At 44.4% G+C, this 19,582-nt stretch overlaps 1 protein-coding gene across 2 annotated transcripts in view; it reads left to right on the top strand.

The window, feature by feature from the left end:
- LOC139541048 (transducin-like enhancer protein 4) overlaps window positions 1–19,582 on the top strand; it is a 73,820-nt gene that overhangs the window by 19,052 nt on the left and 35,186 nt on the right. For both annotated transcript variants that reach the window (XM_071345221.1, XM_071345219.1), the window contains exons 2-4: window positions 290–387; window positions 1,479–1,542; window positions 12,050–12,094. In XM_071345221.1, the coding sequence (XP_071201322.1) occupies window positions 290–387; window positions 1,479–1,542; window positions 12,050–12,094 (207 nt within the window). The remainder of the gene's footprint in view (window positions 1–289; window positions 388–1,478; window positions 1,543–12,049; window positions 12,095–19,582) is intronic.

The following is a 19,582-nucleotide window of genomic DNA, read 5'->3' as shown; positions in this document are numbered from 1 at the left end:
CATTATCCAAGAGCATCCTGGCAAAGGAGAGAGGAGAGGAGAGAAGAGGAGAGAGGGATGCTAATGTTGTGTGAGAGGAGGAGTGAGACGGAGTCATTAAGAGCGCGAGAGAGAGAGAGAGGAGGATGACAGAGGAGAGGAGAAGAGGGTGCCAGGAGAGCGAGTGTTTGTGAAAGAGAGGGGGGTGGAGTGAGAGATAAAAAGAGCAAGGGCAATGTTTTTTATGGTGTGTGTTGAAGTGACCTTACTCTCCCTTCTTCTTTCCTCTCCATTCTTTTCTCTCCCCCAGGTCCCTATTCAGCCTGGCCAGTCTTTCAAGTTCACAGTCCTGGAGACCCTGGACCGCATCAAGGAGGAGTTCCAGTTCCTCCAGGCTCAGTACCACAGGTGCTGTATACTCACTCACTACCCTCCATCCATAGACTCGATTACAGATAGGATATACACACCACCCTCCATCTTAACCCATGCAGGCCTACATAGACTCTATAGCCACAATCCTAACTTGAGGTCTACACATGTAACTCAAATCTTCATACGAGTCTCTCATAAACATCAATACACGATTGTAGTAAAAGTCTGTGCTTCGCATGTATCTGTGTGTCTGAAGATAGGAGACTGAGGATTGTGTTCTATATGAATTCTACCAATGAAGGTGCCTCAGGGGATAACAGTCCCTACTCCTCTCTCCAAAGGACTGAGAGAGCCCCCTGGGAAACACTGCAGCACGTCTGCTGCTCCACTTATTAGTCTGGGAAATATTACACAGGCTACATTAGACATCAGCCGTAATTGTACTGTATGTGTATGTGTAAGCCAAGGACAGGTGCAGTGAACTATATGGTTGTTATAGCACAGTCATACCATATGCAGGTACAGATTCTAACCTTATCCGTCTTAGTCTTAATGACACAGTGGCAGGGTGTTAGCCTGGTCCCAGATCTGTTTGTGCTGTTTTGCCAACGTCTATGTCTTTGTCATGCATAGGAGTTGACAGGACAGTACAAACTCCAGGGTGCAGGGTGTGGTGATATGGGTTTATACTCCATATCATAGCAGAGTGATGGTGTGTTTCATCAGAGAGGTAGTCTGAGTAGAGTTGACCTGCAGTGACCTTGGTGCTGGGAGCCCAGCTTCACAGCATGAGCTGAATACTCATGGCCATATCTCTCTCAGTCACAGCTCTGTGAACAGTGTGCTGAAGCTAACATTGTTCTCCCACTGCAGCCTGAGACCCATCGGTCTCTCTGTCTGATCGATCTAGATCCATAATCTCTTTTCAGCTTTGACAAGAAGGAGAGATTCAGGTGGGGCTGCAGAGTAGACCGATACGGTTGGCTATAGTGTATGTCCTGCACTTGATCAGTTTGTTGACCTGTGTGTGTGTTTGGTTGTGTGTCTGTGTTTTCTGTCGTGTGTGCGTGCGCGTACATGGTTACCTGTATGTTTGTGTGCATGTTTGTGTCTTGCCTCTGCAGCCTGAAACTGGAGTGTGAGAAGCTGGCCAGTGAGAAGACAGAGATGCAGAGACACTACATCATGGTGAGTTCAATTCTATTTACACCACCACACCACCGCTGGCTCACTGGAATCAATCAGACAACATGGAGGAGGAAGGCCCAGTCTCAATCTGGCTTTATAAATGGACCCCTGTCCACTACACCAACATAGGAGGCTATCTAGCTTGTTGAAGAGCATCATCTGGCGAAGTGGTCTAAGGCACTACATCTCAGTGCAAGAGGCATCACTACAGACCCTGGTTCGATTCCAGGCTGTTTCACAACCGGCCGTGATTGGGAGTCCCATAGGGTGGTGCACAATTGGCCCAGTGTCGTCCAGGTTAGGGTTTGGCCGGGGTAGGCCGTCATTGTAAATAAGAATTTGTTCTTAACTGACTTACCTAGTTAAATAAAGGTTAAATATTTAAAACATTTTAGGTTAGGAGGATGAGACTGCGCAAAAACTCTCTCTCCCGTGCAACAGTTTAAGCCCCTCCACATCTATATGTCTGTCTGTCTGTCTGTCTGTCTGTCTGTCTGTCTGTCTGTCTGTCTGTCTGTCTGTCTGTCTGTCTGTCTGTCTGTCTGTCTGTCTGTCTGTCTGTCTGTCTGTCTGTCTGTCTGTCTGTCTGTCTGTCTGTCTGTCTGTCTGTCTGTCTGTCTGTCTGTCTGTCTGTCTGTCTGTCTGTCTAGCTAAAGACTTGTATATAAATAACTAACTATGTCTAAGTCTGTGGCACAGTCATAGTCAGGACAGAACCTGAATACGATATGAACCATCTGCTGAGCAGCTCCCTTATCATCAACCTGAGCGAGAGAGAGCGACAGACACAGACACACAGATACATGGGAAGAGCAGTACACAGTGCAGTATGGTAGACAGACAGACACTACCTCAGAGTTAGGGCTGGGAATTGCCTGGGACCTCACAATATGATATTATCACGATATGATATTATCACGATACTTAGGTGCCGATGTATTGGAATTCCATACTGTCATTTCATTGTGATTCGATGTTCCAAACATATTGCTCATGTCTGCTGCAAAGGGACTATAGAGAGTCAAGAGAAAATGAGAAATTAAAGTGCTGAAAACAAATAGGCTTCTATTTAAAAGGAAGATGGAGAACAAACTGTATTGTTGGGGGATTTGGAGGACCACAGTCAGTCGATAGGAAATATCATTGTGCTCTTGGCTAAAATGTTAATTTTTGTGGCAATTTCGGTTCAAGTCCCTAGTGAGACACCATGGTAGAATAGTGGTATGTATTGCAAGAGGAAATTTTTTTACGCTACTGCTACTCACTGTTTATTATCTATGCATAGTCATTTTACCCCCACCTTTATCTACATATTACCTCAATTACCTCGACTAACCTGTACCCTCACACATTGACTCAGTAATTGTACCCCCTGTGCATGGCCTTGTAATTGTTATTTACTGTGTTACTTTAAAAAATATATTTTTATTATTTTCTGCAAATATTTTCTTACTTTAAAAAACATTTCTGCATTGTTGTTTAAGGGCTTGTAAGTAAGCATTTCACAGTAACATGCTGACCAGACCAGACACGTCGCGTGCGAGAGTGTCGCAAAATAAATTTAGAAATCCATGTTATTCAATTATTGCACCCACACTGCTTGCGCGCGCCAACGAGCGTCTGCGACACCAAGGGCTAAAATAGATGTCGTTCCTATTTCTGACGCAGATCGCGCTCCAAGTCCTACCTCTCCCATCTCCTCATTGGTTTATAGAAGCAGGTACCCACGTGCCATCTCCTCATTGGTTTATAGAAGCAGGTACCCACGTGCTATCTCCTCATTGGTTATACCGATGTGGGTGATAGAAAGACGAACTGTTTTGCCGGTAGTCGTGGTAATACAATGAAAGTTTAGATGCGATCACCATATAATTTAAACGATGAAAAAGCCTGGAAGGAGGAGAGATGACTAGAAACGATTTGGTTGTCCGTTTTATGTGTGGATTAATTGTTGGAGTAGAGATCCTTGTGCATTTCAGGTAAAATAACAACTCAATGTTTATATCCCAGGACAAATTAGCTAGCATCAACAAGCTAGCTAAATAGGACAAATTAACGTTAGCTAGCAAGTGCAAGCTAACTAGCTTAATTGCCATACATGTTTAATGCTTTTCGACCTGTCCCCAAATTAATGTCATTGGTTCAGAGTTTGTTTTGATATTTTAACCTGCGTGTCGTGATCGCGTTTGGTGTGGGGGGGGCAAAATACATTTATGCACGATAGCGCACGATGGTGCACGCGCGCAGCCGGTTTGGGCAAGGTGTAAGGTCTACATCTATTGTATTCCACGCATGTGACAAATAAAATTTGATTTGATTTGAATGATGATTTACTAGGAAAGATGGGTTGATCTGTGGCTGTCTGAAGGTTGGAATTATTTATTTAAATTTTATTTAACTAGGCAAGTCAGTTAAGAACACATTTTTATTTACAATGATGGCCTACACAGGCCAAACCCGGAGGATGCTGGGCCAATCGTGCACCGCCGTATGGGACTCCCAAACACGGCCGGTTGTGATACAGCCTGGATTAGAACCAGGGGTTTGTAGTGACGCCTCTTGCACTGAGATGTAGTGCCACTCCAATCAGGGGTGATGGTGGGGATGTGATCATTGTATGTTTTGCGTTGAGTTATTTCTGTTTTCCACTGAGCTGTATGTGTGTGTTCTGGACCTGGTGGTTCTGGGTGCGCCCGGGCGTCGTGCGGGGCTTTGTCCTTCCCACCCTTGGAAAATCCCTTTGGGCCAGGAGCGGAGGCCAGCGTTCTTTTTTCTCCCCAATTTCGTGTTATCCAATTGGTAGTTACAGTCTTGCCTCATCGTTGCAACTCCCGTATGGACTTGGGAGAGGCGAAGGTTGAGAGCCGTGCATCCTCCGAAACACAACCCAACCAAGCCGCACTGCTTCTTGACACAATGCCCACTTAGCCCAGAATTCAGCCGCACCAATGTGTCAGAGGGAATACTGTACACCTGGCAACTGTGCCAGCGTGCACTGTGCCCGGCCCGCCACAGGAGTCGCTAGTGCGCGATGGGACAAGGACATCCCTGCCGACCAAACCCTCACCTAACCCGGACGACGCTGGGCCAATTGTGCGCCGCCTCATGGGTCTCCCGGTCGCCGCCGGCTGCGACAGAGCCTGGACTCGAACCCAGAATCTCTAGTGGCACAGCTAGCAGTGCGATGTAGTGCGTTAGACTGCTACACGGGATGCCGGATATGCATATTCTTGATACCATGTGAAAGGAAACACTTTGAAGTTTGTGGAAATGTGAAACTAATGTAGGAGAATATAACAGTAGATCTGGCAAAAGATAATACAAAGAAAAAAACATGCAATTTTTTTCTTCCATCATCTTTGAAATGCAAGAGAAAGGCCATAATGTATTATTCCAGCCCAGGTGCAATTTAGATTTTGGCAACTAGATGGCAGCAGTGTATGTGCAAGTGTTAGACTGATCCAATGAACCATTGCATTTCTGTTCAAAATGTAGTGTCAAGACTGCCCAAATGTGTTTATTAATACATTTTCACAAGTTCATAACTGTGCACTCTCCTCAAACAACAGCATGGTATTATTTCACTGTAATAGCTACTATAAATTGGACAGTGCAGTTAGATTAACAAGAATTTAAGCTTTCTGCCAATATCAGATATGTCTATGTCATGGGAAATGTTCTTATTACTTACAACCTCATGCTAATCGCATTAGCCTACGTAAGCTCAACCGTCCCGCGAGGGACCCACTGATCCTGTTTAAACAGGTCAATAATCACCAGGCAGGTTGAAAATGTCAGTGAAGACACTTGCCAGTTGGTAATGTTTACATAAGAATTTAGACCCTTTACTCAGAACTTTGTTGAAGCACATTTGGCAGCGATTACAGCCTTGAGTCTTCTTGGGTATGACGCTACAAGCTTGGCACACCTGTATTTGGGGAGTTCCTCGCATTCTTCTCTGCAGATCCTCTCAATCTTTGTCAGGTTGGATACGGAGCGTCACTGCACAGCTATTTTCAGGTCTCTCCAGAGATGTTCGATTGGGTTCTGGCTGGGCCATTCGAGGACATTCAGAAGCTTGTCCCGAAGCCGCTCCTGCTTTGTCTTGGCTGTGTGCTTAGGGTCGTTGTCCTGTTGGAAGGTGAACCTTCGCCCCAGTCTGAGGTCCTGAGCACTCTGGAGCAGGTTTTCATTAAGGATCTCTCTGTACTTTGCTCCATTCATCTAGTCTCCCAGTCCCTGCCGCTGAAAACATCCCCACAGTACGATGCTGCCATCACCATGCTTCACTGTAAGGATGGTGCCAAGTTTCCTCCAGAGTGATGCTTGGCATTCAGGCCAAAGACTTTCATCAGACCAGAGAATCTTGTTTCTCATGGTCTGAGAGTCCTTTAGGTGCCTTTTGGCAAACTCCAAGTGGGCTGTCATGTGCCTTTTACTGAGGAGTGGCTTCCGTTTGGCCACTCTGCCATAAAGGCCTGATTTGGTGAAGTGCTGCAGAAATGGTTGTCCTTCTGGAATGGTCTCCCATCTCCCCAGAGGAGCTCTGTCAGAGTGACCATAGGGTGCTTGGTCACCTCCCTGACCAAGGACCTTCTCCCTTGATTGCTCAGTTTGGCCGGGCAGCCAGCTCTAGGAAGAGTATTGGTGGTTCCAAACTTCTTGCACTGTGTTCTGGGGACCTTCAATGCTGTAGAAATGTTTTGGTACCCTTTCTCAGATTTGTTCCTCGACACAATCCTGTCTCTGAGCTCTCCTGATAATTCCTTCGATCACATGGCTTGGTTTTTGCTCTGACATACACTGTCAACTGCAGGACCTTACATAGACAGCTGTGTGCCTTTCCAAATCATGACCAATCAATTGAATTTACCACAGGTGGAATCCAATCAAGTTGTTGAAACATCTCAAGGAGGATCAATGGAAACAGGATGCAGCTGAGCTCAATTTCGAGTCTCATATAAAGGGTCTGAATAGTTATGTAAATAAGCTATTTATGATTTTGCTTTGTCATTATGGGGTATTGTGTGTAGATTGATGAGGAAATGTTTTATTTAATACATTTTAGAATACGGCTATAATGTAACAGACCCATTGCAAAAAGTCAATGGGTCTGAATACTTTCCGAATACACTGTATATTGCATATACTGTATACACTGTGTACAAAACATTAGGAATACCTTCCTAATATTGAGTTCCATCCGCTTTTGCCGTCAGAACAGCCTCAATTCCTTGGGGCATGGACTCGACAAGCGTTCCACAGGCATACTGACCCATGTTGACTCCTTTGGGTGGTGGACCATTCTTGATACACATGGGAAACTGTTGAGTGTGAAAAACCCAGCAGCGTTGCAGTTCTTGACACATTTAAACCAGTGCGCCTGTCACCTACAACTATACCCATTCAAAGGCACTTAAATATTTTGTCTTGCCCATTCACCCTCTGAATGGCACACATACAATTCATGTCTCAATTGTGTCAAGGCTTAAAAATGTCATGCTTGAGTAAAAGTTAAGGTTCTTTTAAGATACATTTACTCAAGTTAAAGTCAAAAGTCACCCAGTAAAATACTATTTTAGTAAAAGTAAAAGACAATGCTTAAATATACTTAATTAGCAAAAGTAGAAGTAAATGCTATAAATCCTTTCAAATTCCTTATACAGTTAAGCAAACCAGACGGCAAGATTTTCTTGTTTTGGATATGTACGGATAGCCAGGGGCACACTCCAACAAATAACAAACAAAGCATTTGTGTTTAGTGAGTCCGCCAGATCAGAGGCAGTAGGAATGACCACGTGTTATCTTGATAAGTGCTTGAATTATAAAAAATGTCCTGCTAAGCATTTTAAATGTAAGTATTTTGGAGTGTCAGGGGAAATGTATCAGAGTAAAAATTGCATATTTTCTTTAGGAATGTAGTGGAGTTAAAAGTAAAAAACAAAACATTTAAGTAGTCCTTCAAAGTATTTTTACCTAGTTGCTTTAATGCCTACTGCATGGGCAGTGATCTGGAGGAAGGGAGTGTGAGGAACAGAAAGTGAGAGGGAGGGAGAGATGGACGGAGGGAGGGAGGATGAAATGGAGGGTGAAAGGCATGGACAGGGGCTCAAGAGCGAGAAAGTACGGGGAAAAAATGAAAAGAGAGGCTTAGCGAGAGGTAGTCAGTCAGAGAGAGTGGCTGAAAGAGAGAGAGATTGAGAGACGGAGAGAGGGCCAGAGAGAGAGACAGAGAGAGAGAGAGCGTAAGCATAGACACGTAAATAATATGAAGTAACAAGGTCTCAGTGGCTCCACTGTAGGGCTAACCCAGAAGGCTATATTTAGGTAGTTAGACGGGCCTGTCATGTAAACTAAGACTTGTTTCCGCAGGCAGCCAGCAGCCCACTCTTTCTTTAGACTGCTTGTATCATTCATTATTTTGTAGATTTAAATACAAGGTACGGGATGTTCCCTCCCGCTAACGTACTACTTCCAGGGAATGATTTACGACCTGGCTGATGATGATTATGATGTTGAGCATGGAATAGACATCAGGATTCATTTGGAGCAGCATATTGGAATGTTGGCACTATAAAACGAGGTACAAGTCTAAGCAGGCAGCAGGGGTTGGCTCTGGTGTTTTGTACATTTTGTTAAATCTCTCTGCAGCTTTATGCATAAACTATATACAACCTGTCTCTGTTAGTCTACTGTGGTAGTCTACAGAGACATGATCAATGTATAACTACAGTGGTGGTCACGCGTACACACACACACACACACACACGCGCGCACACGCACACAGGAGAGGGTGTCTGCGGGTGCCTTGTAATTCATGGGGCTCAGATTTTACAGTTCTCTCGGAATCTCACAGTGTATTTTTAAATAAAACTACATTGTTTCACTGTCTAATCAGAGACTGAGAGGTGTCTGTCAATGTCAGGCCTGAGACGAATAGAGTAGACGGACGTGTGTGTGTGTGTGTCTTAGTATGTGTGTGTGTCTTAGTATGTGTGTGTGTCTTAGTATGTGTGTGTGTCTTAGTATGTGTGTGTGTCTTAGTATGTGTGTGTGTCTTAGTATGTGTGTGTGTGTCTTAGTATGTGTGTGTGTCTTAGTATGTGTGTGTGTGTGTCTTAGTATGTGTGTGTGTGTCTTAGTATGTGTGTGTGTGTCTTAGTATGTGTGTGTGTGTCTTAGTATGTGTGTGTGTGGTGCTTATGTTTGAGATAGAGGGGCTCCGCAGGGGTCTGCTTTTAATGACCATCCATGTGGTCACTCATCCACTGTAACTTTGTGCAATTGTGTGTGTGTGTGTGTGTGTGTGTGTGTGTGTGTGTGTGTGTGTGTGTGTGTGTGTGTGTGTGTGTGTGTGTGTGTGTGTGTGCGTGCGTGCGTGCGTGCGTGCGTGCGTGCGTGCGTGCGTGCGTGGATGTGTGTGTGTGTGTGTGTGATACAGCCCCGCAGGCGGGAGGGGTGTGTGTGTTATGTGTGTGTGAGGGGAGGGGGGGGGTGGATTAATGCAGTACTCTCAGCCTCTAACTCATCTGTCTGATTCAGCCTGACACACTGTTCTCTCTTCAGGAACATAAAAGTCACAGATTGCCAGAGAGAGAGAGATGGAGAGAGAGATGGAGGGATTGTGAGAGGAAGGGCGGGGAGGAAGGAGAGAACCGGGGCTGAGGAAGAGGGATAGAGGGAGGGAGAGAGAGAGGGATGAGGATAGAATTGTAAAATGATTGCTCCCCAGTAAGCTAACGGTCTCTATGACATATGATACTGTGAGCTGACGATTTAGTGGGAAAAAAACAGGAGCCAGATGTAGCTGAGGATTGTGGCTGTTTTAAGAGTCTTAAACCTGTCTGAACTGTCTGGTAACATGGAGGAGCACAGCAGCACACACGTATTCACAAAGATCGGCTGCTGGGGGCTCCATCAACATAAGCCCCTCGTAGGCCCAATAAGAAAGGCCACTCCAAGGTCAATCCATTTTGGTTGGGATTTGGTCATATTTCTCCAACTCTGATGATGAAACAAGATGTAAAGACCTTCTGTCCTAAATCTACTTTTAGGGATTTAGTTACTTCGCTATGTTGAATTAATGCAGAGCTAAAAGTCAGATCTGGCTAGTCTTAAGGATATGTGAGAAGCGCTTTCTAATAATGTATTACACTAACACACTGATGTCTGTATGGGAGGAGATGGAGAAGTAAAGAGACAGGCACACCTGAGGGACGCTGATGAACAATGCAGTCTACGTGCAGGCACTCACACACATCCCATTAAGCCAAATCACCTTGGATTAGATGCACTCCACAAAGCTTCTTCTTAAGTCTGGAGGTTGCCTTAAATGAATAGTAAAGACACAGGCTGGCTGGCGAGACACTCTGACACTCACTCAACACGATGACTCACAGTGAAATGGAAGGGCAAAGGAGAGAGCAAACACTCTGAGATGAATGGAAGAAGAGAGCGAGAGATGAACAGCAGAGAGAGAGAAAGAAAAGAGCTGCAGCTGGTTGAATGAAGTGAAGGAATGCTTTATAGTTGGTTGCTCAAATGACAGTGTGTCTGTATGTCAGACTAAAGGCTAGAGAAACCGATAGGGGGTGGATGTTGTTGATGGCTGTGGACTAGTTAGCCAATGAAAAACATCGTCTCACTACAGTGACCCAGTAGGGTCTAGCCTGAGGGCCCAACACCCTCACACACACACACACACACACACACACACACACACACACACACACACACACACACACACACACACACACACACACACACACACACACACCCTCCTCGTTGTGGTGGTTGGGTGAGCGATGTCAGCAGGCTGGCTTACTGTTTCTCCGCCGGGCTGAGCCTCTGCCACATCCGCCACATACCGGGCACAATCTGCTCCAGACTGACACACACACGCACGCACGAACATACCAGGGATTATACACACGGCGCTCAATGAGAATGCACTGACACAAGGGAGAGATTATATAAGGGGGGGGGGGGCTGGCAGGCAGGCAGCTAGGGAAAGATGAAGCCATTAAGAAACAGAACAGACAAACCTGCACAACGCTACAACAACTCTGCTCTGCTGTCTGTCTGTAGTAGACCAGGCTTGATAACAGCTCTGTGGCTGCCTGCTGCTGCTGTTGTGTAGCTGTTGTGTAGTGTTGGGGCTCTTAGCTAGCTTAGCTTGGTTTTTCACCTGAGATCATAAGCCTGCATGGGGATTTTAAGGCCATTCTTTTATATCACTGAGAATGATACAGTGGGGCCTTGGAATAGCATGTCTGGAGCAGTGTTATCGGAACGTACACCATTCAAATGAATGAGTGTAGATAAGATGAATGAGAATATGGACTGTTTAAAGATTACATGTATTTTGGTGTGGTTGAGCTGGATGGATTTCTTGTAGTAACACAGTACAGTACGTTTGGGGCTAAAGATCATGTGTGGATGGTATTTTTATCTTACACAAATTCACCCCCCCCCCCCCCCCCACACACACACACACACACACACACACACACACACACACACACACACACACACACACACACACACACACACACACACACACACACACACACACACACTCATACGTACACACATACGTACACACATTCTCCTTAAAACTATCTTTCCTAAGTCCATATGGACTATACAGTACTCCATTCCCACATTGTTCATCTCTCTGCATGGGTCCAGCCATATTGGTTCTCCATAGAACCTTATACAGTGTCTTTAGCCTATTTACAAAATCGTTACATAGCCCTTATTCCTCTATACAGACTGCTCTGCTCTGTGTTGTCCAGTACACCACTACATTAGCATACTGGTCCTCAGTACACTACTTACAGTATATATTATGATAGAGAGAAAGATAGAGAATGAGCATTATTAAGAATAGTTAGAGATCAAGAGAGAGAGGGAATTAATAAGAATGGTAAAACAAAATGAGAGATGAGACAGAGGTGGAGGGAGGACATGATGAGAAGAAGCTTTTATGATGCAGAGGAGAGGATTCAGAGATGGACAATAGAAAGTAGAGGGTACGTGTGTTTGTGAGGAAGAAACAGATACGCCAGAGAGAGAGATCAACAGCGAGAGAGAAGTAGAGAAAGAGACAAAGTAAGAGATTCAGGGAGGGAGAGAAGAGACAGAAACAGAGAGGAGAGAGAGTGTCCGTAGTCAGGTTTGATGGTCCTCACTCTCGGTGCTGTTCATGTGCCTACTGAGACTGGCTTTGTCACAATGACTGATCCTCCCTGTCTCTCCAGCCCTGGATGGAAGTTATTACTGCACATTACTGTGTGTACACACACACACACACCCACGCTGGCGCTGAGAGAGACAAACAGCCTCATACACACTGACATACACACACACACACTCACATTTCCACCATGCGGACACGAACAGACGCACACACACACACACACACATGATTGATCCCTTGATTCTACAGTATTTGATCTATTACCTCTGTATACTTATTGAATACTGTTCTTTTCTCTCTCTGCAGTACTATGAGATGTCCTACGGGCTGAACATTGAGATGCACAAACAGGTAAGAGAGATGTTACTGTCTGTCAGTATTACAGTGTGTGTTGTCTGGTCTGCTTCAGTGATGGTCTTTACAGGGAGCAGCGGAGGACAAACACCACAATCACCATCCGTTTTAGCCCTCCCTGACATCAGCCGCTTTCTCGATCTCACACACACACACACACACACACACACACACACACACACACACACACACACACACACACACACACACACACACACACACACACACACACACTGAGTGTGTGTTCATTTTTAATTGTCCACTGTGGCTCTTATATGTGTGCGTTTCATATGCATGAATTGCAGTATTTCTCGTACTATCTGAAAGAGTGTGTTTGTCACAGTAGGGTGTGTGTGTGTGGTGTGCATATGTGTGTGGGTGCGTCATGAGCAGCAGAGTCCTGGCAGGCACCCCATGTCCCTGTCTTTTCCTCACATTTCCAGCTAATGTGCTATTGACAGACACGTGGCACATTGTTGCAGAGTGAGCGTTGTGGCGCGTTATCCACTTGACTGACGCCTTCATTCAAGGTGACTTCCAGGCTTCTACTCCGGCATCACGGACAGCAGTGAAAATGTCTGATGGTGTTTAGCAGAACCAAACAGACTCAGTACCAGGTCTAGCAGAACCCGATAGACCCAAGGCTAGCAGAACGAGCCCCAGTGAAACCAAGCCCCAGAACCACAGATCCAAAGCTAACAGATCCAGAACCACAGAGTGTGTAGTGAAAGGTGGCCGTTAGCCAGTAGCCAGGCAGGGCAGAGCTCCACTGTAAGCTCTACTGTCACCACAGAGGAGAAATGAACAGAGATCTGCCTGTACTACTCCAGAAAGGGAGAGGGGAGGGATGGAGAGGGAGGGGAGGAAGGGAAGGAGGGAATGAGAGAGAGGAAGAGAGAGCAGCTGAGGAGAGAGGGGGGGGTGGGACACAGGAGAAGGGAGAGGAAAGCTGAGACAGTGAAAAGAGAGGGGGAGAGAGAGGTGTTGAGCAAAAAAGAGAGAAAGGGGGAGTTAAATGGAGAGAGTGTGATATGAGAGAGAAAAGAGATAGAGAGGAAGGATGAGTGAGAGCCAGAGAAAGAGAGGGTGAAAGAAGGAAAAAAAAGAGTGAGAGTGCACCGAGAAACGACAAGGGGAGCTTTGAGCTCTGGCGAGGAATAATGAATCATGAATACATTTAGCAGTATCTGCTCTTAGTTCCTCTCTTCCCAGCCCTAGTCGTGTGCCATTACTCTCCTCATTTTCACGCACAGGGCCATCTCATGTGCTGCTGCCATTAATTGAGCCATCGCGGTCACTCGCTGTCTACAAGAGTCAAGAGTCCCTTTAGCTTCTACTGATTGGGGAGGGATGTGTATAGGAGAGGATTTGGAGGGAATGGGCCGGCTGCCAACAGGGATACTGATACTAATTGATCTGATACTAACTGATCTGATACTAACTGATCTGATACTAACTGATCTGATACTAATTGATCTGATACTAATTGATCTGATACTAACTGATCTGATACTAACTGATCTGATACTAATTGATCATATACTAACTGATCTGATACTAATTGATCTGATACTAACTGATCTGATACTAACTGATCTGATACTAATTGATCTGATACTAATTGATCTGATACTAACTGATCTGATACTAATTGATCTGATACTAATTGATCTGATACTAACTGATCTGATACTAACTGATCTGATACTAATTGATCTGATACTAACTGATCTGATACTAATTGATCTGATACTAACTGATCTGATACTAACTGATCTGATACTAACTGATCTGATACTAATTGATCTGATACTAACTGATCTGATACTAACTGATCTGATACTAATTGATCTGATACTAACTGATCTGATACTAACTGATCTGATACTAACTGATCTGATACTAATTGATCTGATACTAACTGATCTGATACTAACTGATCTGATACTAACTGATCTGATACTAATTGATCTGATACTAATTGATCTGATACTAACTGATCTGATACTAATTGATCTGATACTAACTGATCTGATACTAACTGATCTGATACTAACTGATCTGATACTAATTGATCTGATACTAACTGATCTGATACTAACTGATCTGATACTATCTATCTGTGTGTTTGTTTTCCCCTCCTTCCTGCCGTGGAGAGGGTGATCAGTGATCTGCTATGGAATTATGGTAGCTTTAGATCAGAGAACAGCTAACGGAGCACAGCATACACTTGTCTGCCTCACTGGGTGAAAGATAGGGGAGCACCACTGATACTGTATGTAGGACCATTGAAGGACTAGTAGACTGGGCTTACTTATTCAGTGATATACAGTATATGTCGGCAGAAATTAAGTCATATCAACACGTGATGTTTTAGGTCTGCAGACTGCTAGTTATATATTCCATGCTATACGTTCTCAGAAGTCTCACGGATCTGCGTCCAAACGAAGACTCAGTACAGGGATTGATTATGCAGTGAAATACATTACATTTGGAAAGTATTCAGACCCCTTCCCTTTTTCCAAATGTTGCTACGTTACAGTCTTTTTCTAAAATAGATGAAATAAAGGTTTTTCCTCATCAACATACACAATACCCCATAATGACAAAGCAAACATGTTTTCAAATGTATTAAAAATAAATAACAGAAATACCTTATTTACATGCTATGATACTCGAAATTGAGCCCAGTGTCACGGTCGTCATAAGGAGGAGACCAAGGCGCAGCGTGATAAGTGTACATTCTATTTATTAAACGAATGCAACACTAAAGAAAACTATACAAAATAACAAAACGAACTGTGAAGCAATATGTCTAGTGCAAACAGGCAACTAAACATAGAATAACAACCCACAAAACCAAAATGGAAAATGGCAACCTAAATAGGATCCCCAATCAGAGACAACGATAAACAGCTGCCTCTGATTGAGAACCAATTCAGGCCACCATAGACCTACATATACCTAGACAACTGAAACCCCATAGATATACAAAAACCCTAGACAGGACAAACACACCTAGACAATACAAAAACTAAACCAACCACCCTTGTCACACCCTGACCTAACCAAAATAATAAAGAAAACAAAGATAACTAAGGTCAGGGCGTGACACTCAGGTGGATCCTGTTTCCATTTATCATCCTTGAGATGTTTTTACAACTTGATTTGAGTCCATCTATGGTAAATTCAATTGATTGGACATGATTTGGAAAGGCACACACCTGTCTATATAAGCTCCCCAAGAACGCAGTAGCCTCCATCATTCTTAGATGGAAGAAGTTTGGAACCACCAAGACTATTCCTAGATCTGGCCGCCCGGCCAAACTGAGCAATCGGGTGAGAAGGGCCTTGGTCAGGGAGGTGACCAAGTACCTGATGATCACTCTGACAGATCTCCAGAGTTCCTCTTTGCAGAATCGAGAACCTTCCAGAAGGACAACCATCTCTGCAGCACTCCACCAATTAGGCCTTTATGGTAGAGTGGCCAGACAGAAGCCATATGACAGCCCACTTGGAGTTTGCCAAAAGGCACCTAAAGGACTCTCAGACCATGAGAAATTAGATTCTCTGGTATGATGAAACCAAGATTGAAGTCTTTGGCCTGAATGCCAAGCGTCACGTCTGGAGGAAACCTGGCACCATCTTTACCGTGAAGCATGATGGTGGCAGCATCATACTGTGGGGATGTTTTTCAGCAGCAGGGACTAGGCGACTAGTCAGGATCAAGGGAAAGATGAACGGAGCAAAGTCCCGAGAGATCCTTCACGAAAACCTGCTCCAGAGCCCTCAGGACTTCAGACTGGACCGAAGGTTCACCTTTCAACAGGACAATGACCCAAAGCACACAGCCAAGACAACGCAGGAGTGGCTTCGGGACAAGTCTCTGAATGTCCTTGAGTGGCCCAGCCAGAGCCCGGACTTGAACCCGATCGAACATCTCTGGAGAGACCTGAAAATAGCTGTGCAGTGACGCTCCCCATCCAGCCTGACAGAGCTTGAGAGAGAAGAATGGGAGAAACTCCCCAAATAAAGTTGTGCCAAGCTTGTAGCATCATACCCATGAAGAGTCAAGGCTGTAATCACTGCCGAAGGTGCTTCAACAAGGTACTGAGTAAAGGGCCTGAATACTTATGTAAATATGATATTTAAGTTTTTTTTATTTATACATTTGCAAAAATAAAATATTATGTATTAAATTGCTTTATATTTATGGGCTATTGTGTGTAGATTGATGAGAAAAAAACAACAATTTAATACATTTTAGAATAATGCTGTAACGTAAAATAATGTGGAAAAAGTCAAGGGGTCTGAATACTTTCTGTACATAGGTCTGCAGAAGGCTAGTTACATACTATATTCAGTGATGTTATATACTGTATTCAAGGATACTGGCCTGCAAGGCACTCTGTTCATAGTTCTACTGTACACTACTGTTCAAAAGTTTGGGGTCTAGTTTGAGAAACAGACACCTCACAAGTCCTCAACTGGCAGCTTCATGAAATAGTACTCGCAAAACACCAGTCTCAGCGTCAACAGTGAGGAGGTGACTCCGGGATGCTGGCCTTCTAGGCAGAGTTCCTCTGTCCAGTGTCTGTGTTATTTTGCCCATCTTAATCTTTTATTTTTATTGGCCAGTCTGAGATATGGCTTTTTCTTTGCAACTCTGCCTAGAAGGCCAGCATCCCGGAGTCGCCTCGTCACTGTTGACGTTGAGACTGGTGTTTTGCGGGTACTATTTAATGAAGCTGCCAGTTGAGGACTTGTGAGGCGTCTGTTTCTCAAACTAGACACTAATGTACTTGTCCTCTTGCTCAGATTGTGCACTTGGGCCTCCCACTCCTCTTTATATTCTGGTTAGAGACAGTTTGCTCTGTTCTGCGTTATACGAGATCTTCAGTTTCTTGACAATTTCTCGCATGGAATAGACTTCATTTCTTAGAACAAGAATAGACTGAAGAGTCTCAGAAGAAAGCCTTTGTTTCTGGCCATTTTGAGCCTGTAATTGGACCACAAATGCTGATGCTCAAAAATACTCAACTCGTCTAAAGAAGGCCAGTTCTATTGCTTCCTTAATCAGAACAACAGTTTTCAGCTGTGCTAACATAATTGCAGAAGGATTTGGTTGCTGATAATGGGCCTCTGTACGCCTATGTAGATATTCCATAAAAAATCTGCCATTTCCAGCTACAATGGTCATTTACAACATTAACAATGTCTACACTGTATTTCTGATCAATTTGATGTTATTTTAATGGACAAAAAATGAGCTTTTCTTTCAAAAACAAGAACATTTCTAAATAACCCCAAACTTTTGAACGGCAGTGTATATATTCAGTCAGGTCTAGAAGGCTCAGTGGATATAGTAAGTGATAATGGCCTACAGAAGGCTAGTTATATATTCAGTGCTAGGCTTACAGGAGTGTGTGCGTGTGCGTGTGTGTGTGTGTGCGTGTGCGTGTGCGTGTGTGTGATAGGAATTGTGAATTTGCCCAAGGTGTGGAAATGCTGGATACAAGGATAAGGTTTAATAGACAAGCAATGGACAGGCATATGCAAACGAACAGACAGACACGTTCCTCTGAGAGGTTCACAGCAATCTGGCGTAGAGTGAAGGACAAACCTCTCGTTATATGCTCATTCTTTATCTGTTTGTTCCCTCAGTGCCAGACCCAGACCAGAACAACAGTCCGAGTTGGGTCAGAATGAACCATACATTATTCTACTGGACGCCATTTAGCTGAGTGTTTGTGTGTGTGAGTGAGATAAAGAGAGAGAGTGACAGGGTTTACAAAATATGTGTGCTCTAGTGTCTGCATAATAAATGTGTGTGTGTGTGTGTGTGTGTTTGCTCGCTCATGCCTAATTACCATTAGCCGTCTGCCCAAACAGCCCAGTGGATGTTTCTATGTTTCTATGTGTACATATAATGCATATTAATACGTAGCCTCGGCTGGTTGTGCTTAGCTGGCATTATAACCTGAATCGAGAGCTGTGTGTGGTAGAGAGATGAAGATGGCATTATAACCTGAATCGAGAGCTGTGTGTGGTAGAGAGATGAAGATGGCATTATAACCTGAATCCAGAGCTGTGTGTGGTAGAGAGATGAAGATGGCATTATAACCTGAATCCAGAGCTGTGTGTGGTAGAGAGATGAAGATGGCATTATAACCTGAATCCAGAGCTGTGTGTGGTAGAGAGATGAAGATGGGCTTTGCTTTAATGCCTTCATTTCCAACACACTGATTTGCCTGTAATAGGATTGGGTCTCTCTCTCTCCCCTCTTTCTCACCACCATCACCTCCTCCTCCTCCTCTCCTCCATCCTTTAATCCAGGCTTGATCTTAGTGGGTTCAGTGCTTTTTTCTCTGTTTATTTAAAGAGCTGGATTAGGATGAGGGGTGTATGTGGGTCAGTTGGAGGAGGCTTTGGACGGGTCAAACGTCCTTCGGTGTGTGTGTGTGTGTGTGTGTGTGTGTGTGTGTGTGTGTGTGTGTGTGTGTGTGTGTGTGTGTGTGTGTGTGTGTGTGTGTGTGTGTGTGTGTGTGTGTGTTTGTATGTGTGTGTCTGTGTGTGTGCACAGCATGTGTGTGTGATCACTGATGTGTGCAACCCCTCTTTGCACATGTTATAGCATATGTGCTCTATGTGTGTGTGTGTGTCTTTGATGTAGGACGTGTGTGAGTGCATGCATGTGTAACAGAGCTCATTTGTGAATAATGAGGCAGAGAGAGAGAGAGAGTGATGTAATCATGTTGGAATGAGAGAGAGAGAGAGTGATTCATTCCCAGGGAGCTAGCCTTTTAGCCTAATGGGTTTGTCACTCGATCAAAAGTCCTCTGAGTAGCTACAGATGCTCTGCTTGGGGTTTGTGGATGAATGAGTGTGTGTGTGTGTGTGTGTGTGTGTGTGTGTGTGTGTGTGTGTGTGTGTGTGTGTGTGTGTGTGTGTGTGTGTGTGTGTGTGTGTGTGTGTGTGTGTGTGTGTGTGTGTGTGTGTGTGTGTGTGTGTGTGTATAGGTGTGTGTGTGTATAGTGTGTGTGTGTATAGGTGTGTGTGTGTGTGTGTGTGTGTAGGTGTGTGTGAGCACATATGCATGCCTGTTCATATATGTGTGTGAGACTGAAAGCATTATCTAACGTCTGTGTTCGCCTGTATGGTGTGTCTGTTTGCTTTGTGTGTGTGTGTCTGTGTAGATCCCCAACGGTGAACGGTACGCTCCAGTGCCTTTCAGACACAAATAAGAATGAGTTGTGTATGTGTACTACCAAGGTGTATGTGCGCTTCCACAGTGTGTATGTGTACTGCCATCGTGTGTGTGTGTGTGTGGCCAGTGTATGGGACTAGTTGTGTACTGTATAATTGCTTTGTGGTGGACAGGAGTTTAAAGCTGTAGCAGTCTGTCAGCCCAAGCTGGTAAGCTGGCAAGCTGGCAGTGTGTGAATATGAATGTCAGAGTAATGGGTAAGCGCATTATATTGCTGG

Source organism: Salvelinus alpinus, chromosome 16 (assembly GCF_045679555.1).
Source record: "Salvelinus alpinus chromosome 16, SLU_Salpinus.1, whole genome shotgun sequence".
Lineage (NCBI taxonomy): Eukaryota > Metazoa > Chordata > Actinopteri > Salmoniformes > Salmonidae > Salvelinus > Salvelinus alpinus.
Note: the sequence above shows the minus strand (reverse complement) of the source record. Positions and strands in the feature narration are given on the sequence as shown.